The sequence below is a fragment of the Austrofundulus limnaeus genome, unplaced genomic scaffold, assembly GCF_001266775.1.
Source record: "Austrofundulus limnaeus strain Quisiro unplaced genomic scaffold, Austrofundulus_limnaeus-1.0 Scaffold394, whole genome shotgun sequence".
NCBI classification, from domain to species: domain Eukaryota; kingdom Metazoa; phylum Chordata; class Actinopteri; order Cyprinodontiformes; family Rivulidae; genus Austrofundulus; species Austrofundulus limnaeus.
The window spans coordinates 197,138-211,332 of NW_013952796.1; the positions used below are offsets into that span (position 1 = coordinate 197,138).

General features: G+C 44.4%; 2 protein-coding genes across 3 annotated transcripts in view; one reads left to right on the plus strand and one right to left on the minus strand.

Moving 5' to 3' along the window:
- The first annotated feature begins 5,478 nt into the window (after positions 1-5,478).
- On the plus strand, positions 5,479-11,433 carry LOC106528663 (photoreceptor outer segment membrane glycoprotein 2). Its single transcript, XM_014023887.1, has 4 exons — positions 5,479-5,571; positions 5,734-7,020; positions 9,185-9,431; positions 10,485-11,433. Exons 2-4 carry the CDS (start codon positions 6,440-6,442, stop codon positions 10,743-10,745), a joined length of 1,089 nt encoding a protein of 362 aa, XP_013879341.1. The 5' UTR covers positions 5,479-5,571; positions 5,734-6,439; the 3' UTR covers positions 10,746-11,433.
- Positions 10,717-14,195, minus strand: part of LOC106528664 (integumentary mucin A.1) — an 18,991-nt gene continuing 15,512 nt past the window's right edge. The window contains exon 2 of one of the 2 annotated variants that reach the window (XR_001311525.1): positions 10,717-10,763. Coding sequence is in view for 1 of the 2 variants with exons in the window: in XM_014023888.1 (XP_013879342.1) it covers positions 12,732-13,166 (435 nt within the window). In the remaining variant the exon portion in view is untranslated. Of the gene's footprint in view, positions 10,764-12,044; positions 13,600-14,195 lie in introns of those variants that run through there. The other variant, XM_014023888.1, reaches the window with a different exon arrangement.

Sequence of the window (14,195 nt, forward strand, 5' to 3'; positions counted from 1 at the left end):
GGTTTCTATTCTATTCTATTCTATTCTATTCTATTCTATTCTATTCTAACATTCACGCACACATCAGGTTACAATTGCACAAAACATTTTGAGGCTCATTTAACGCTGTAGAGAGCTCCCAGATTTGTGTGTACATGGTGCACTCACGTGCTGCTAAAAAGCTGAGACATCTGAATTTCTTTCAGAGCTTTGTATTATTTACTTGAAAACATATTTACCCACATACTTGTGCCGAAGTGATACGTAAATTTTTAGATGAATAAGAAAATATAAAGAAAAAGAAAAATAGCTTAGCATCCCTTAGTTCTACTTTTTCATATTATAAGAAACAGATAATAACTGGTCAGTTTCGATTTTGTAATTTCTATTCTTTTTTTTTTAAACAAGTGCCACGACCCAGAAGTTCTCCCTGCCCACTAGATCAATGTGGTATCAAATCCAGAAATGGATTGGTTTAGATCTTATCTGTCAAACAGGAGTTTTTCTGTGAGCTTTGGAAATTCTGTTTCTTCCTCAACCCCCTCGTTTGTGGAGTTCTCCAGGGTTCCATTCTTGGTCCCATTTTATTTTCCATATACATGTTTCCCTCGGGCTCTATTTTTTGAAAATTTCATATCCTTTTTCTTTCCTACGCAGATGACAACCAGATCTATCTTCAATTAAAGCGCAATAATTTTTCTTAATTGAAGCTAACGTTTGACTGCATCATCGAGGTAAATGGCTTGTCATTTTTTAAATTTCAATTACAATAAAAGTGAAGTTATTATTTTTGGACCCAGCGTTAACCACAGTGCTTCTCCCATAGATCTTGGTACATTAGAGCAGTGGTTTCCAGCCTTTTAAGACTTGTGTACGCCCTGAGCCATTTTATCATACCACTAGTACACCTTCAGTCAAAGTAAGGTCGATTTTCCAAAACTCTAATGTACTACAACTGATTCCGTCCATCCGTCCATTTTCTTCCACTTATCCRGGATTGGGTGACGGGTCGCGGGGGCAGCAGCCTAAACAGAGAGACCCAAACTTCCCTCTCTCCAGCCACTTGGGCCAGCTCATCTGGGGGAATCCCAAGGCGTTCCCAGGCCAGCTGAGGAACATAGTCCCTCCAGTGTGTCCTGGGTTTTCCTCTGGCCCTCCTCCCAGTGGGACGTGCCCAGAAAACCTCACCAGGGAGGTGTCCAGGAGGCATCCTAACCAGATGCCGGAGCCGCCTCAACTGGCTCCTCTCAACGTGGAGGATCAGCGACTCTACTCTGAGTCCCTCCCGGATGACTGAACTTCTCACCCTATATCTAAGGGAGACCCCAGACACCCTGTGAAGGAAACTCATTTTGGCTGCTTCTATCCGCGATATCATTTTTTCGGTCACTACCCAAAGTTCATGACCATAGATGAGGGTAGGAAAGTAGACCGACCGGTAAACCGAGAGCGTTGCCTTCTGGCTCAGCTCTCGCTTCACCACGACAGACCAGTACAGCGCCCGCATCACTGCAGATGCAGCACCAATCCGCCTGTCGATCTCCCGCTCCATTATTCCCTCAATCGTGAACAAGACCCCAAGATACTTAAACTCTCCACTTGGGGCAGGACCTCCTGGTACCCCATACTCCCGGAGTACCCCCTACAGGAGTTCCCGAGGGACACGGTCGAACGCCTTCTCCAAGTCCACAAAACACAAGTAGAATGGTTGGACAAACTTCCATGCACCCTCCAGGACCCTGCTGAGGGTGTAGAGCTGGTCCTCTGTTCTACTACCAGGATGAAAACCACACTGCTCTTACTGAATCTGAGATTCGACTATCTGATGGACCCTCGTATCCAGGACCCCTGAGTAGACCTTACCAGGGAGGCTCAGAAGTGTGATCATCCTTTTTAAATAGGGGGACCACCACCCCGGTCTGCCAATCCAGAGGAACTGCCACCGATGTCCACTCAATATTGTGAGTCGTGTCAACCAACACAGCCTTCAGGAACTCCAGCCTTAAGGAACTCCAGGCTAATCTCATCCACCCCAGTGCCTTGCCATAAAGGAGCTTTTTAACCACCTTAGTGACCTCGGCACCAGAGATTGGAGAGTCCGACCCAGGGTCCTCAGGCTCTGCTTCCTCATGGGAAGAAGTGTCGGTAGGATTGAGGAGGTCTTCGAAGTATTCTGCCCACTGACGCACAACGTCCCGATTTGAAGTCAGCAGCGCACCATCCCCACAATAAACAGTGTTGGTGGCAAACCACTGTCCCCCCTGAGATGCCGGATGGTGGACCAGAATCGCCTCGAAGCCATACAGAAGTTGTTTTCCATGGGCTTTCAGAACTCCTCCCATGCCCAAGTTTTTGCCTTAGTGACCACCCGAGCTGCAATCCGCTTGGACTGCCGATACCTATTGGCTGCTTTCAGAGTCCCACAGGCCAAAAAGACCCGATAAGACTCCTTCAGCCTGACAGCATCCCTCACCGCTGGTGTCCACCAGCAGGTTCGAGGGTTGCCATCTCAACAGGCACCGACAACCTAACGGCCAAAGCTCAGGTAAGCCACCTCGACAATGGAGGCACGGAACATGGCCCACTCGGACTCAATGTCCCCCACCTCCCCCAGAACGCGTTTGAAGTTCCCCCGGAGGTGTGAGTTGAAGCTCCGTCTGACGGGAGACTCTGACAGACGTTCCCAGCAGACCCTCACTATACATTTGGGTCTGCCAGGTCTGACTGGCATCCTTCCACACCAATGCAGCCAACTCACCACCAGGTAGTGGTCAGTTGACAGCTCCACCCCTCTCTTCACCCAAATGTCCAAGACATGCGGCCGCAGATGAGATGAAACGACAACAAAGTCGATCATCGAACTGCGGCTTAGGGTGTCCTGGTGCCAAGAGCACATATGGACACCCTTATGCTTGAACATGGTGTTCGTTATGGGCAATCCTTGAGGAGCAAAGAGGTCCAAAAACAAAACAGCTCGGTTTCAGATCGGGGGGGGGGGGCATTCCTCCAAACCACGCCCCTCCAGGTCTCATTGTCATTACCCACGTGAGCGTTGAAGTCCCCCAGCAGAACAAGGGAGTCCCCGAAAGGAGTGTAAGGACTCCAAAAAGGGTGGGTAATCTGAGCTGCTGTTAGGCACATAGGCACAAACAACAGTCAGGACTCGTCCCCCCACACACAGGTGGAGGGAGGCTACCCTCTCATTCACCGGGGTGAACCCCAACATACAGGCACCGAGATTAGGGGCAATAAGTATGCCCACTCCTGCTCGGCGCCTCTCAGCATGGGCAAATCCAGAGTGGAAGAGTGTCCAACCCCTCTAGAGAAGACTGGTTCCAGAGCCAGACTGGTGCATCGAGGTGAGTCCAACTATATCTAGTCAGAACCTCTCAACCTCATACACCAGCACGGGCTCCTTCCTCACCAGAGAGGTGATGTTCCACATCCCTAGAGCCAGCTTTGGTAGTGAGGATCAGACCGTCAAGGTCCCCGCCTTCAACCACTGCCCAACACACAATGCACCTGACCCCTACAGCCCTTCCCACAGGGGGTGAGCCCATGGGAAGGGGGACCCACGTCTCCTCTTCGGGCTGTGCCCGACCGGGCTCCATGGGTGAAAGCCCGGCCACCAGGCGCTCGCCAACGTGCCCCACCTCTAGGCCTGCCTCTAGAGTGGGGTCCTGGTGACCCGTGTCCAGGCGAGTGAACACTGACTCCATTTATTGTATTCATCATCGGGGTCTTTGGGCTACACTTTGTCTAATCCCTCACCTACGACCTGTTTGCCTTGCGTAACCTCACAGTGGGCATGAAGCCCCCGACAATATAGCTCTTAGGATCATTGGGACACTCAAACCTCTCCACCACAATAAGGTGGCAGCCCAAGGAGAGGACTACAACTGATTATGAAATGGAATTTATTTATTTATTTTTTTACACACCTGGGAAAGTTTTCCACGTAYCCCCTGTAATATGCTCGCCTTCACCAAGAGGTACATGTACTCCTGGTTGGGAATCATTGCCTTGWAGAATTTTCAGTTTTTACAGTGTGTTGTGTTGTACCTTTATTTGTACATTCAGGACAGATGTAGAGATCAGTGTATCATATTTTAATAATGTTCATTTAAAGGTTTAAGACCTAAAGCTTCCTTTTACTTCAAATAAACTTTCAGCAAAACCTTGTGAAACCTGAATGTTGCAATAAACATTTATTTATTTATTTATTTATTTATTTATTTATTTATTTATTTATTTATTTTTTTTTTTTTTTTTTTTTGATCAGAGATAGACAAAACATCATTTTCTGTATGAAATTTCGCAGCTTTGACCAAAAATTCCTTATTAAAATCTTTTGGAAAAATGTCTTGAAAACAGTAAATGAGTAAAACAAACTCAGACACATTTTTCTACAAATAAACATTGTATGCTGACTGTTTGATTTTGTTGGAATTTATTTGTTTACCATGTTTTTGTTATTTTTTGTTTATTTTTTTATTTATTTACTATTTGGATTTGTTTCTTTTTTATATGTTGGTAAATCTGGATGTTATTGCTGTAATGATTCTGAAATCTTGTGTAAACTTTTGATGATTAACAAAGTTTAAATGGTGAAGATTATTTAATTCAGTTTTTCTTCTGTTTTTGACAAACCTGCAGGTGAACAATGTAAAAAAAATAATTCACACTTTCCTACAACTGTAAAAACCATGTACCAACCAAGGAAGAACCTGGTAAGTTCTTAGTACGTACCAAATAAGTATCAGGTGTTTGGTAAAAAAGAAAGCCTACCATTGGGAAACAAGGTACATATCTGCTGCACAACACAATACACAATTTGTCTCTGGTACTGGGTACATACTGGATAAGTACGTGGTCCATACAAGGTTGTGTTATGTATTCAAGTGTTAAATTTAAAATATATAAATGTTAAGATGTTAACTGACAGCTTGTTTGAAATGACATGTTTTCTAATTATTAATAACTAAAATTATTACCAACCTTAAGTTAACTGTCTATCTAACAGACTCCTCCCCTGTCATTCACTATATCCTCGTTATTTTGATGTTATCTTGATTTATTTGGCGGCACAATGGCTCAGTGGTTAGCACCGACACCTCACAGCAAGAAGGTCCTGGGTTTGATCCCCGGTTCGGACCTGGGGTCTTTCTGTGTGGAGTTTGCATGTTCTCCTCGTGCTTGCGTGGGTTTTCTCTGGGTACTCCGGTTTCCCCCACCCTTATAAACATGTACAATAGGTTGCCTTCAGGCMCTGGCCTCCCTTGAGAAAGAGATCTGAGATCTCAATTGGACTTTCCTGGTTAAATAACAATTAATAAATAAATAATTATTATTTTATGTCTGCTACCTCCAATAAACCTTCCTGCTGAGCATCCAGTCAGTGGCTGGAGACTTTGCAGCTTACAGCAAACCTGATTAGCTGTAAGGAGATTAGACAATGCAGGACAGGAAGTTAGTCCAAGCTTCAGAAACGCAGCATTTACTTCATGGCTGAAACTGTGGCAGAGCCCATCCTGCCAGAGGATGACGGGTGGTCCGATTGAACCCAGAGGAGGCTGAGGGATGAAAATGAAGGTAAACGGCTGAAATCTTCAATCAGATTGATAAAATTTGGTCTCATTTTATTTAAGTAAATATATTTCTGTGATCATTCTTTAAAATCTGTACTTCATAATAATGATGTTTTATAACCTCAGCACCAGTTAAGTAAAACCTTGTCTCTTTCCTTCTTCGTAGTGAGCACATGCTGGTTCTGTCTTTGGACTTGCAGAGTGACTAAAATATCTCTTTAAGCTCCTTATGGCTCTCTACTAGCAGCTTCGACTGCTCCTCTTCCTCACTCGTCCTGAAGGCCTCCCTGAAGCCAGACCTCTGAGTGTGTCGACCCCTGTGGACCAGATGCAAGACCTTTGCCTTGGGTTTTTATTCTTGGATGGGTTCTGTATGCGGGAGTGGAGTTGTTTTTATCTGGATCTGGACTCAGAAGACAAACGATGCTGGACTCTGTGAAGAGCGATGGTCCTGATTGGTGCAGATTTGTTTGCACGACTAAAACTGACCTGGAACGGACGTCACACTGTCAAAAAGACACCAAGATTTAAAACTTCCTGTTTCGTGGTGCCTTCAGTTTTACTTGTATTGAAACAAGAATGTATTCATGACTAATAAAAAAGCTGTAGCCTTAAAAACTGAAATTTTGGCAAAACTGGAAGAACTTGGAACAAAATTTAGGTCGACAACAAGGACCTGATACCACTTTAGCCTTTAAAATCACATCCAAGAGAAAGATTCAGACATTTTGTTTGGTGAAACCAAACCTCTGGAGATGTTCACCATTCAGCACCTAGTGGTGATAATCAGTACTGCAGTGTGAGGAGCTTTAAAAGTTGGACCATGTCTGCCTCTCCCTGGATGTAGGAAACTCAAACCCTGGAGTGCCAGCATGGCGGTCGGTAAGGTGACCTTCACCAAGGCTGAGAGAAAAAAGCTGGCTGAGGTCCTCTGGCTGCTCAACTGGATCTCCGTGGTGACGGGAGCTATCCTTTTCGGCATGGGTATTTTCCTCAAAGTGGAGATCCAGAAGTGGCAGGAAGTGATGTCAGAGCAGGGGATCCTCTACGTGCCACACATGCTCATCACCACAGGACTGGCTGCCTGCGGCATCAACTACCTCGGCAGTAAGATCTGCCTGGACTGTGCGGACACCAACAAGTTCCTGCGCTGGAAGCTGGTGATGATGCCCTACATCGTCTGCACCTTCTTCTTCACTGCCTGCGTCCTGGCGGGGGCGCTCCTGTGCTACAGCATCCGCAGCCAGCTGGAGGAGTCCCTGTACTTGGGCCTGAGGAATGCCATGCGCTTTTATAAGGACACGGACACGCCGGGGCGATGCTACCTGAAGAGGACCCTGGACCTGCTGCAGATCCAGTTCCAGTGCTGCGGGAACACTGGCTATAGGGACTGGTTCCAGGTCCAGTGGATCAGCAGCCGCTTCCTGGACATGACCAACAGCAATGTAGTGGAGTAAGTGGAACCAGAGCTGGTGGAGGGTTCTGGAGATTGTTGAGTTCAGTTCATCATCAGCGTCAAAGAGATCCTGGTGTGACTGAAAATACGTCTAAAATTCAAAGAATGATTCTGGCAGCGCTTGTAGAAAACTTCATTACCAAATCTGGCTAATTGACAGTAATGGTGTCCAAAAGCTCTTAAAGATCCCAGTTTCACTAGAAGCACTCGAAGACCGCAAACCACCACCAAGAATCCTTCAAAAAATTCCTGGATCCAGATCACGATCACCAAAATGTATTGGTGTGTTCCTTTGGCCGATACCCACCTGTGGCAAAAATTTCATGAAAATTCGTCCATTAGTTGTTGAGTAATTTTGTCCACAGACAGACATACATAACCAAAAACATTACCTCCTTGGTGGAGGTAATAATTACAGTTCCTGCAGAACCTACACAGTTTGTGCATGACCAACGGGACTGATGTCAACATGAAGGCATTGAAACCATTTTTTTGTTTTCACTATTATCAGCTTTGTATGTGTTCCATTAAATGACAAACAATCATTTAACCATTAATGGAATACATTAGTGTATTACTAATAAATGCTATTAAGCTGCTAAGTAGCCAGCTAAAAGCCCCTCACTGTCTAACATCAGTGGGGTTTTTGTTGTTGCTGAATCGTCAGCTTTACTTCATGAGGTGTTTTCTGAATGCAGGGGAGGGTTTCCCGGCTTTGAAAAAACTCCTATCAAGAAAGCATCCTTGACTTTGAGAAGCACCAGTTGTTCTTCTTGAATATGCATTTTAAATAGTTTTTAAGATTGTAGAACTTTAAAGTAGAATTTGTAAGACTTTGAGCAACAACGATCAAACTACATTTAAAAACGAGTCACAAACTGTACCCTTGTTCAGAATTAGCATCAGATGCCAACATGTGGACCAGCTCAGGTCCTGTAAAAACATGTACCAGCACTTTCTATGATGAATCCAGCAGGACTGAAGTTAGACTGCAACCATTCTATATGATGTCTGGTGGAAGATTTTCCAGAGGTAGGATTTTCCAGAGTAAGTAAGTTAAGTTAAAAACATCCATCAAGAAGCAAAAGACCAACTGGTTTCTTTGTGTTTCAACTTCCACCTCATCTGGCAGCCCAGTCAAACAGTTTGGTTAAATAATTACGCACCAAACCTTTCAGAACTTTACTTGGATTGTTGACTTGTTCGTTCTTATGCGTGAAAGCTCGACCATAATTTCTCCACAAGCGTTTTATAAATGAACTAATATCTTAACATCTCTTTACTGAACAGTCTTAAATACGACTGCAACACTTTCAGGGCTAAATCAGCAAACAGCTGATTTTCTGACTGAGGTCACAGATTCACAGCAAGTCTGCTGGGAAATTGGAAGATCAAAGGATTTACTATCAGGGTTTAACTTCGGTCCAAATCACCCAAGATAACCCGTCTGGGCTCAACATTTGGCTTAATGTTCTTATAGAAACCCAACTCTTGATCCACCTGATTCTTTAGATTTTCCTTCCTAGGGTCCAGACTTTCCCCTAATCTTCTCCAGACTTTCCAAAACAAGAAAACCATTATAACTCTGTTCCTTCCCATCATGAGATAATATTACACTCTGTCAATCAGTGATGTTACTAATATGAGAGTTAAATGATGACGTGTTGACTAGAATGACACCCAGAGGGATGGGGAATCTGGGGTGCTGTCAATAAAGAGAAAAGTTGTAGGTTTTTGCAAGGGTGGGTTTAGTTCCATTGAGAAGAAATTCCGTTTTGTCGCTGTTTAGTTGGAGTAGGTTGCTTGTGAACCAGGACTTGATATCATGGAGGCAGTCAGACAATGAGATGGGTGGGAGGGTGGCATCAGATGTGGTGGACAGAAAGAGCTGGGTGTCATCTGCGTAACAGCGGATTTGATATTATGTTTTTGAAAGATATTTCAGAGTGGTAAGAAGTAAATGATAAAAAAAAGAGAGGGCCAAGGACAGAACCTTGTGGAACACCGCAACAGAAAGGGATTTTAACTGAACTATCTGTGTACGGCCAGAAAGGTATGAAATAAACCAATTAAGGGGTTGTCTAAATTACCAATAATATAATGTTCTCTAAATTTCAAACAGAACCTGGTTCCTAGTTTACAACATGTTTCTGTCCTGCAGCCGCCTGAGGAGTAACATGGAGGGGAAGTACCTGATGGACAGCGTTCCCTTCAGCTGCTGCAGCACCCTATCCCCCCGGCCCTGTGTCCAGCACCAGCTCAGCGGCCTCTCCGAGGACTTCGGCTACAATGAGCAAAACCAGCAGCTGAACCTGTGGAGGAGAGGCTGCAGACAGGCCCTGCTGGACCACTACACCGGCATCATGCAGTCCATCGGCCTCACCGTGCTCCTCATCTGGCTCTTTGAGGTACTTCATGTCCAATCAGAGAACATGTAGATCAAATGTTGTCAAACACTGAGGGYCATATGAGCCTTATGGTGGCTCTCAAAGGGCCAGTTGATTAACTTCCATGTTTTGTGTTTAACTTTATGAAATGTCACGTTTTTTGCCTCTTTGCTACGGCTGAGCACCACTACAACACTAACTGAGCTCCACCTGGTATTTCCTGCATAGAAACAGCGTTTTAAGACATCCTATTATAAATACTGAAAAGTACTACAYGTACGACTGAGTAAATGTGACATAAATTATACAGAAACACTATTAAAAGTAAATGTTTTGGTCACTGTTGTGACTTCTGAGTTGTGCCGAGTAGTTATGAATTCTGAACTCTCACTTTCCAACAGGGAATTCCCACTGGAGGTGCGTTCCAGTTAAAATTTACCTCCTGTAAGTGGGAAAATACCATCTCCCAGTACAACTGGGCCGCAGCAGAAATGCAGTGAAATGGAGCTTTTACATTTCGAATTTCGTTGGCTACTTTTGAACCACGTGCAGCTCCACCTGGTGGTGGGTTGCTGTCGTTTTGTGGGTAAAATAATAAACATGCATCATGGGAGATGTAGTTTATGTTCAATGCTGGATTTAAAGCAACTTAATTTAAGACAATGATACATCTTCAAAGTTCTCGCGGGCAACATAAAATGTCCAATATTGGCCCGTGGGCCTTCAGTTTGACACATTTGATGTAGCTTTTCAGGTAAGGTTTTTGTGTCCCTGTGAAACCAAGGTCTCCAACCCTGGGGGTCTGGTATCCTGCATCTGATCTGGTTGAGATGAAAGTGTTATCAGAACTTCAGAATCCAGGTTGGGAATCTCTGCAGTCTGGTGTTCTKTCCTTTTTACTGAACTTTGAATCTATTCTCCACCCTGCTGATTTCTTTACCCATGATGTAGCTGCATGTTTTATAACTGGAAGTGTTACATTACAAATCTCTAATAAATTCTGCAACAAAAAAGTTTTTTCACYTTAACAGCTGATACGCAGCTGATCTCACTAAGCTGAACCTTTCCTTCCAGCTGTTGGTTCTRACTGGAGTCCGGTACCTGCAGACGGCCATGGAGAACGTCATCCGGCTGGGGGACCCGGACTCAGAGTCAGAGGGGTGGATTCTTGAGAAAAGTCTGGCAGAAACGGCCTGCTACAACTTCGACATCATCAAGAACCTGGGGAAGTGCTACCAGGTGGACGACGACCCCAACATCAACATCCCCACGGCGGCTGCTGAGCAGGAAGTGCCGTCCCAGCAGGTCCAGGCCCAGGTCCGTGGGTCCAGCTGACAACCTGACTCATTCATCCTGAAGAAAAACAAACAAAACAAACTCTTGGTTTAATAAAGTCCAGCTGATGGACCCTAAAAGTTCTGCCTTCAGAAAAAAGATAAATGAACTGTTTTTTTAAAAGGAAAATACCTTTATAAAACAAAACCAGATTTATTCTGGTTTATAACTGTGCTTTATTAAAATATCAAAACCTTCTAATAAAGGTGCTACAGTCCGATGATGTCATCAGGGACCAGAAACAGCTGAGATGAGACGAGGACGCTTCAGTCTGGATTAGAGACGAATGTTGACAGACGACGGTGCAGCCAATTCTCTGATGAAAATCATTGTTTTCTTTAAAAGATCTGTTTTTTTGTGATGTTTGTTGGTTTTGTGTACAACACTAAATTTTATGAAACGCAGTGAAATCCATGTTCTGTCAGGTGAAAACCAAACAAAACTTCAAGAACTGAAAACAAATCAGAGATGATGACAAGAAACCGAGAATCTTCAAGCTGCAGTTTCTAACACTGGACTAGGACAAATTAATTAATCAAAACAATAATTTTATTTTCACTGAGACCAACAGGATTTGGTTCAGTCTGTAAAGATGATCTTTCAGATGTAAAACCAGTTTCAGTACAATCACTGAAAATCTCGTTTTGATTCACAAAAAATAATCTGAAATAAAATCTTGATGCCTTTTCTTCTGCTGCTGCTTTCTAATATTTATGCTTTTTACTTCAGATTTTTCTGCTTTCATTTTAAATGTAGGTTTAGAAAATTTAATTATTTTAATCAAAGCAACTTGAAATGTAGAACACATTGATACACATTGACAATCCCAGGTTTCTGTTCAGTATTATAGCTAGACTAATGAAAAGTCCTATCTCTGTTGAGCCATGTATCCCTATAACTCTATGTAATGATGACTTCATTAGATTCTTTATAGATAAAATAATTTTATAAAAGGGATAAAATTCATGCCAAACTTCCTGCTACTGTCTCTGATTCTCTGTCAGATGAGGCAGCTTTAGTGTCACTAGAACCTGATTTATGTYTGGACAGTTTTTGTCCTGTTGAGCTCTGAATTATCTAAAATAATAGCTTCATCCAAACCATCAACATGTCTGCTAGATCCTATCCCAACCAGACTGTTCAAAGGAGCATTTCCCTTAATATTTATATTCTAGATTACTTAATTTATCTTTAATGAATGGTTAATGTGCCACAGAGCTTTAAGGTTGCTGTAATTAAACCTTTTAACAGGTTTGGTGGGCAGGATTGGACCCAAGTGCAGGCAAGCGGGCAGGCAAGTACAAAAAATAAAAGTATTTATTACATAATAAAGCCAACGGGGCGACAAAGCAAAAACTTACAGAGGGCAGGAGAACAAGGAGGCAAGCCAGGGCGGAAAACCAAATAATGAACGGACRGAGGTGGAGAGAAAATGAGCAGAATTTATACAAACAGGGATGAGTGAAAGTTGGAAACAGCTGAGATAATTACAAGAGAATTCAGGTGAGAGGGAAAGATCTAGAGAAAACTGAGGACTGAGGAGAAGTAACGGAGTGAAGAGGACACAAGAGGGAGATCGAAGACAAGACAACAAACCACAGACTCCTACACAAAACACAAATCCTCACAGTACCCCGCCTCAAGGAATCGTCTCCAGACGATGAACAAAAACACAAGCACGGGAGGGAGGTGGGGGGTACAAACAAAACAGGATGGGAGGCAAGAGACAACAGAAGAAATGAGACTCGGAAAAGACAGGACAAAGAGCACAGGGAAAAAAGAAAATAACAAAATCAAAAACTCGAACCAAAAACCGTCAGGAAGTCCTGGGAGGAAAAATAAAAAGCTCAAAACAAAAATGTTCACAGATGGCCCGAGGCACATCTGGTGCAGGGCCACAGTTCAGGCGGGTGCCCTGGTGCCCGACCAAGGCGAAACAGAATCTCAGGAGGGAGGCTCGGAGGGAGGCAGCAGAAGAGCTGGATCTCAGGAGGGCAGCCGGATCTCAGGACGGTGGCCTGGAGCAGGAACAGAGGCCTGCTCGGGAAACACAGGAACAGAGGCCTGCTCGGGAAACACAGGAATAGAGGCCTGCTTGGGAAACACAGGTAGACTTGGGGACTCAGGATACTCGGAGGCTGACGTAGACTCTGGACACTCAGAGACCGGCGTAGACTGTGGATACTCTGAGGCCAGCGTAGACTGTGGATACTCGGAGGCCGGCGTAGACTCAGGATACTCGGAGGCCGGCGTAGACTCAGGATACTCGGAGGCCGGCGTAGACTCAGGATACTCGGAGGCCGGCGTAGACTCAGGATACTCGGAGGCCGGCGTAGACTCAGGATACTCGGAGGCCRGCGTAGACTCAGGATACTCGGAGGCCAGCGTAGACTCAGGATCGAGCAAACCCGGGGACTTCATAATCAAACCCGGGGATACAGGAACAGACTGACCCGGGGACTTCACAGTACAACCCGGGATTTTAGGAACTGAAGATTGCGGTACTGGAGTTGAGACTGGAACTGATGATTGTGATGAAACAGGATCAGGCTTGGATGGTAATGACTCGAAGACGGAGACTGAAGACTCTGACGGCTTGAGGGCCGCTGATGCTGAGACTAGAACAGGAACTGAAGACTCTGTGACTGGAGCTGATGCTTGGTGGACTTGAACTATGGAGTGTGAAGACTTGGACTCGGAAGCAGGAACTGCAACTGATGACTCAGAAGCAGGGACTGGAACAGGAACTGAAGTCTCTGTAGACTTGAGGACCAAAGACTCTGTAGACTCGAAGATCTTGTACTTGTACTTTTAGAAATAATGCACAAATAGAATGCCATTTCTTTTAACAAACCTGGAAAAAAAGGTGAAGATGATGAAAATGTACGTTTGTGTTATGAAAATTGCCAAATATTACCTTAAAGGAGCAATATCATGTAAAATCAACTTTTTTGAGTTTTATATCATGTTATGATGTTATACTCTCATAAAAAACATTCCCAAAGCCTTGCTCTGACTCATTCATGCATGTTTGAGAAATCCTACAGTGTTTTTATGAAGCCATACTGTGGAGCAAAACGACAGGTGGGGACCAGAAACGCCCCTGGGATGGGTCTTTAAGCCGAACTTCCTCATGGCAGAGCACCCCCCACACCACCCCTCCCCACACACCCTGCCCACGACTCCTGCAGGCTCTGGGTGAAACTGAAAGTGAAACTTAACTGTCTGCTGAGCTCTCAACATTAGTTCTCACTCAGTGAAGCTCTTTTCAGATTAAAAATACCTTTGAGGAAATGTATTTTCAGATGCCAAGTAAACTGCATCATAGCAGCACCCCCCGCCCCCCCCACGCTGAAATGGACGGGACAGAAGCAGAAGGAGGTTCTTAAAGAGACAGAGGCCAATTTCAAGGCGTTTAGGAGAAGAACTGATGAGAATATACGTTTATTT